General features: G+C 48.3%; 1 protein-coding gene across 1 annotated transcript; it reads left to right on the top strand.

Moving 5' to 3' along the window:
• The first annotated feature begins 4092 nt into the window (after nucleotides 1-4092).
• LOC140174287 (uncharacterized) lies at nucleotides 4093-4560 on the top strand. Its single transcript, XM_072198699.1, has one exon. It carries the CDS (start codon nucleotides 4093-4095, stop codon nucleotides 4558-4560), a length of 468 nt encoding a protein of 155 aa, XP_072054800.1.
• Nucleotides 4561-6547: the final 1987 nt, after the last annotated feature.

Here is a 6547-nt window from a genome sequence, read left to right as displayed (position 1 = left end):
TGCATATGCTCTGTCACAGCATAGCGGAATTCATCTGTCGGTTCTCAATCAGGCCGGAATAGAATCCAGTGATTCTTTTGCGTCTGTCACTAACGCCCCGCCTTCAGGAGTTTGAAGCATGTCACAGTCATTCAATCATTGAATCCTACTCAGAATACCACAGACAAGGTTTAGACCTTCCGGATTCTCTTGAATGCCGCCATCAATTCTAGCTTATACCACGAAGATTCCGGTTAAAGAACCCAAGAGATAACTACTTAATCTAAGGTAGAACGGAGGTGGTTGTCAGGCACGCGTTCATAGTTGAGAATGATGATGATTGTCACGGATCATCACATTCATCTGGATTAAGAACAAGTATTATCTTAGAATGGAAGCAAGCATGATTGAATGAGAAACAGTAGTAATTGCATTAATCCATCAAGACACAGCAGAGCTCCTCACCCCCAACCATGGGGTTTAGAGACTCATGCTGTGGAAGATACACAAAGAAAGGTGTAAAGTGTCATGAGGTCATCCGGTACTGATACAATGTCAAAAGATCCTATTAATAGTAAACTAGTAGCCTAGGGTGTACAGAAATGAGTAAATGATGTAAAAATCCACTTCTGGGTCCACTTGGTGTGTGCTTGGGCTGAGCAGTGAAGCATTTTCGTGTAGAGACCTTTTCTGGAGTTAAACGCCAGCTTTCATGCCAGTTTGGGCGTTTAACTCCAAGTTTTATGCCAGTTCCGGCGTTTAACGCTGGAATTTCTGAGGCTGATTTGCCACGCCGGTTTGGGCCATCAAATCTTGGGCAAAGTATGGACTATCATATATTGCTGGAAAGCCCAGGATGTCTACTTTCCAATGCCGTTGAGAGCGCGCCAATTGGGCTTCTGTAGCTCCAGAAAATCTGCTTCGAGTGCAGGGAGGTCAGAATCCAACAGCATCTGCAATCCTTTTTGGTCTCGGAATCAGATTTTTGCTCAGGACCCTCAATTTCAGCCAGAAAATACCTGAAATCACAGAAAAACACACAAACTCATAGTAAAGTCCAGAAAAGTGAATTTTAACTAAAAACTAATAAAAATATACTAAAAACTAACTAGATTATACTAAAAACATACTAAAAACAATGCCAAAAAGCATACAAATTATCCGCTCATCACTTTCCCAGTTACCCTGGCAGGCCCTATGATACAGTGGTTCAATAGCCTCCCGCAGGGCTCCGTAACCGGTTTATCGGACATCAGCCGCACCTTCTTAGCCCAATTCACCACCAGAATTTCCAAGGCAAACACCCGATCAATCTGCTCAGCGTCACTCAGAAAGCCGACGAGACGACCAGAAAGTACCTAGATCGCTTCAATGACGATGCTTGGAAATCAAGGGGTTAACAGATTCGGTGGCGAGTCTCTGCCTGACGAACGGACTTCTCAACAAGGACTTCAGAAAGCATCTCACCATGAAGCCGATCTGGACGATGCAAGAGATCCAAACGGTAGCCCGTGAATACATTAATGATGAGGAAGTCAGCCGAGTAGTGGCTGCCAACAAGCGGCAGCCCTCCTATACTCAGCCCAGGCAACATGGCAACTGAGAAAGACAGAAGGAGCACGCCAGAGGCAGCGGCCCAAACAGGACTCCTAGACCGTTTCCTCGTGTGGGGAAGTTCACCAACTACACTCCCCTCACTCTCCCCATCATTGAAGTTTACCAACAGATAGCTGAGAAGGGAATCTTGTCGAAGCCCCGTCCACTGAAGGACCGGACTGGCGGTAACAAGAGCCTTTACTACGATTACCATAAGGGCTACGGACACAAAATGCATGACTGTTTCGACCTAAAAGATGCGCTTGAACAAGCAATTAGGGAGGGGAAACTAGCTAATTTCTCTCACCTCATCAGAGAACCGAGGAGACGGGGTCGCGACCAAGATGGGGAAGACAAGTCCCGAACGGCGAAGTGACGGCAAGAGCCAAGGGACGAGGACCACGGTCTCACCGTAGTAAATGTAGTGACCGCGAGGAACACAACCCCAAGATCAAGATCAGCACACAGAAAAGACACCAAAGTCCTGGCGATCTCCTCCTCACCCTCACGAAGCTCCAAAAGGGCCCCGTCCATTTCCTTTGGACCTGAAGACCAATGGTTCTATGAGATCCTGGAAAACCCTCCCATGGTCATTACGGCCCGGGTGGGAACCGGCCTCGTCAAACGGATCCTTATAGATACAGGGGTAGACTCGAACATTATATTCTGCAACGTCTTCGATGCATTAGGACTGCGGGACGCCGACCTGACGACTCACCAGCACGGTGTTGTAGGGCTAGGCGATCACTTCATCAAGTCAGACGGGATAATCTCCCTACCAGTCTCCATTAGAGAGGAACAGGGATGGAGATTGGTTATGGCCGAGTTCGTAGTCCTGCGAGACTCCACGGCCTATAACATCATACTAGGGAGAAAAAACATCAACGATGTCGGAGCCATAATCAGCACAAAGCTGTTAATCATGAAGTTTGTCACGGACAACTGATCTGTGGTGTCCATAAAAGGAGAGTTGGAAACGGCAGTCGCTTGCGACAACGCCAGCCTCTCCTTGAGAAAAAAGTCCAAAGAAGCATCGGGGGTGTTCCTTGTCGACTTGGACGCTCGGGTCGACGACAACCCCAGGCCAGAACCAAAGGGGGACCTAGAAAAGTTCAGGGTTAGGGACACAGAGGAAAAATTCACGTTCATAAATAGAAACCTCCCGCATGAGTTGAAAGAGCCTTTGGTAGATATGATCAGGGCCAACGGCGACCTGTTCGCCTGGACGCCAGCCAACATGCCAGGCATAGACCCTCATCTTATCCCACACCACCTGGCCGTCAAACCTGAGGCCCGACCGGTGGCCCAGAGGAGAAGGAAGATGTCACAAGAAAGAGCAGAGGAGGTGGCCAAGCAAACGGCATGCCTCCTAGAAGCCGGTTTTATTCGAGAACTAGACTACTTGACTTGGTTATCAAATGTGGTCCTAGTAAAAAAGCACAATTGAAGATGGAGGATGTGTGTGGATTACTCCGATCTCAACAAAGCTTGTCTCAAGGACTGCTATCCCCTTCCCAATATTGATGCACTCGTCGATGCGACGGCAGGTTACCAGTATCTGAGCTTCATGGATGCTTACTCCGGCTACAACCAGATACCGATGCACCGGACTGACGAGGACAAAACAGCATTCATAACACCAAAAGACTGCTACAAGGTGATGCCCTTCGGCCTGAAAAATGCGGGGGCCACATACCAAAGGCTGATGAACAAGATATTCAGCGATCTCATAGGCAAGACGGTAGAAGTCTATGTAGATGACATCCTTGCCAAGACCACCCGACCAGATGATCTCCTGGGTGACTTGAGGAACGTGTTCACATCCCTTCGACAAAACAGCATGAGGCTCAACCTGCTCAAATGCGCCTTTGCAATGGAGGCCGAAAAATTCCTGGGATTCATGATCACTCAAAGGGGGTAGAAGCCAATCCTGAAAAATGCCAAGCAATACTACAGATGAAAAGCCCAGGATGTATCAAAGACATCCAGAGGTTGGCAGGAAGACTCACCGTGCTATCCCATTTCCTCAGAGCGTCGGCAGAAAAAGCCCTCCCTTTTTTCAATCTAATGAGGAAAGGGATGGTGTTTGAATGGACCCCTGCGTGCGAAGAAGCATTTCAGCACTTCAAAGAGATCCTGGCAGCACCCCCCGTACTCGAGAGGCCCAAAAACGGGGAACCACTTTACCTATACCTGGCCATAACGGAAAGAGCGCTCGCAGCACTCTTGGTACAGGAAGAAGGAAGGACCCAACAGCCAATCTACTTCGTGAGTAGAGCGCTACAGGGAGCAAACACGAGGTATAGCAAACTAGAGAAACTAGCGCTGACACTCCTGACCTCTTCCCGCAGACTAAAGCAATACTTCCAGGGCCACCAGATCGTTGTGAGAATAGATCAAGGAATCTGCCAGGTACTTCAAAAACCTGACCTCACAGGAAGAATGATGACTTGGGCCATCGAACTCTCCCAATACAACCTATAGTATGAGCCCCGGCACGCAATCAAGGCACAGGCAATGGCCGACTTTCGGGTAGAAGTAACGGGGGACCCCACCGAGGAACCGGGCATACGGTGGAGGCTCCACGTGGATGGAGCCTCCAATCAAAAGTCCGGAGGAGCCGGGGTGATCTTGGAAAGTCCTGCCGGGGTCGTATACGAGCAATCGATCAAGTTTGAGTTCCCAGTATCAAACAACCAAGCGGAATATGAGGCCCTCCTAGGGGGCTTGACCCTAGCTCGTGAAGTCGGAGTAACAAGACTTGAAGTGTGTAGCGACTCGCAGGTTGTCACCTCGCATGTAAACAGGAGCTACCAGGCCAGAGACTCATTGCTACAAAAGTACCTGGAAAAGGTTAAAGAACTGAGTAGCCAGTTCGAGGAGATCACGATCCAACATGTCTCGAGGGAAAAAAACATACGAGTGGATCTCCTATCCAAGTTAACAAGCACAAAACCAGGAGTAGGCAACCGATCTCTCATCTAAGGCATGCTAAAGGAACCGGCAGTTACCCTCCACCTGACAAAGGCAAACCCCTCCTAGTTGGACCCAATTGTCGACTTCCTCAAGATCGGCAGACTCCCTAATGACAAGAAAGCAGCCAAAGCATTGAGAAGGGAGGCAGTAAAGTACACAACCATACAGGGACAACTTTTCAAAAAAGGACTCAGCCAACCCCTATTGAAGTGCCTACATCCCGAGCAAACGGACTACGTGCTCAGGGAGGTCAATGAAGGATGCTGCGACCACCATATCGGGGGCAAAGCCCTAGCAAGAAAGCTCATCTGAGCCGGATACTACTGGCCATCAATGATGGAAGACTCCAAGAAATTTGTGAAAAAATGCACCAAGTGTCAAGAGAATGCTAATTTTCACAGGGCACCAGCTTCCGAGCTAAGCCTACTCACATCCTCCCAACCCTTCGCCTAATGGGGAGTCGACCTCCTTGGACCATTCCGGGTTGGCCCGGGGCAAGTCAAATACCTCATAGTCGCCATCGACTACTACACCAAGTGGATAGAGGCCGAAGCGCTAGCCAGCATATCCTCAGCCAATTGCAGAAAGTTTATGTGGAGGCAGGTGATAACTCGATTCGGCATCCCAGAAGTTGTCATCTCAGACAACGGAATGCAATTCACAGACAAGAAGTTCATAGAATTCCTCAACGGCTTGGGTATAAAACAGAAGTTCTCATCGGTAGAGCACCCCCAAACAAATAGACAGGTCGAGTCCGGGAATAGGGTGATCTTACAAGGCCTCAAAAAGCGGCTGGGCGACAAAAAAGGTGCATGGGTTGACGAACTTGCTTTAGTTCTTTGGTCTTACCATACAATCAAACAGTCCACCATGGGAGAAACCCCATTCCGCCTAACGTACGGAGCAGATGCAATGATACCCGTAGAAATCAGCGAGCCGAGTCCGCGACTACTTCTGAAGGGAGTAGAAGAAGTGGTGGAGAAAGACCTGATAGAGGAGGCAAGGGAGATGGCCCATCTGACAGAAGTAGTGCTAAAGCAAAGAATAGCCGTGCATTATAATGCCAAAGTCCTCAGGAGGGAGTTTGAAAAAGATGACCTAGTCTTGCGATGCAACAACATAGGACTCGCAACCCAAGGGGAAGGAAAGCTCGCGGCAAACTGGGAAGGACCCTACAGGGTCAGAGAGGTGCTCGGCAAAGGAGCATACAAACTGGAGAAGCTTGAAGGCAGGGAGATACCGAGAACTTGGAACGCATGTAACCTGAGAAGATTTTATTCCTAGCTCGAACACGCCGGCTAGGCGGTTCGACGATTTTAGTGATTCACTGTGGCTTAAACACTTACTATGAATATACCTTTGTTTAACTGCCGATTGTTCACTTAACAAATTTGCTTTTTCATCTTTGTTACGCACCCTACCACAATACGTCCCTCATAACGAATGATAAACGGGACGACAACACGGCACCCCGGGACTGATCACCCCAGAAGCCAACCAAGTTAAAAAGCCATAATAAACGGCGACAATAATAATAAAGGCGGTAAAACGAATAAACGAGCAACAGATAGACGGAAATAGCACGCTAGATAAACGGAAAAATATATCCATAAACCGATCGAATGGCTAATAAAGTATGACAAAAGTTTCAAAAGTTCTACAACAAATCCACAAAAAACACAAGACACAAGAGATCACTTCCTAGGTATATCAACGATCTTGCCGTCCTTGATCGTCTTGAAAACGCCAATTGCTAATGTGTCGAAATCCAGAGCAACGATTTTCACCTGAGCCTTGAGAGCCTCTTCGGTCATGAAGATCACATTCTTACCTTGCTCTCTAACCTCCTTATGCTTCTTCTTGAATTCCACAGCCTCATCCCGAGCAATCTTAGCGGCCGCAACGATTGTATCCCGTTCCTTCTCCAAAACGACCACTCGACCTTGCGCGGCAATCAGCTGGCTCTTCAGAGTCATCTCCTGCTCAGTCAAACGTG

Source organism: Arachis hypogaea, chromosome 7 (assembly GCF_003086295.3).
Source record: "Arachis hypogaea cultivar Tifrunner chromosome 7, arahy.Tifrunner.gnm2.J5K5, whole genome shotgun sequence".
Classification (NCBI taxonomy): Eukaryota; Viridiplantae; Streptophyta; class Magnoliopsida; order Fabales; family Fabaceae; genus Arachis; species Arachis hypogaea.
This window is presented reverse-complemented; position numbering and strand designations above follow the sequence as displayed.

Excerpts from the sequence above, each read along its gene's own strand:
- LOC140174287 (XM_072198699.1), top strand. The coding sequence starts at position 4,093 with ATGGCCGACTTTCGGGTAGAAGTAACGGGGGACCCCACCGAGGAACCG.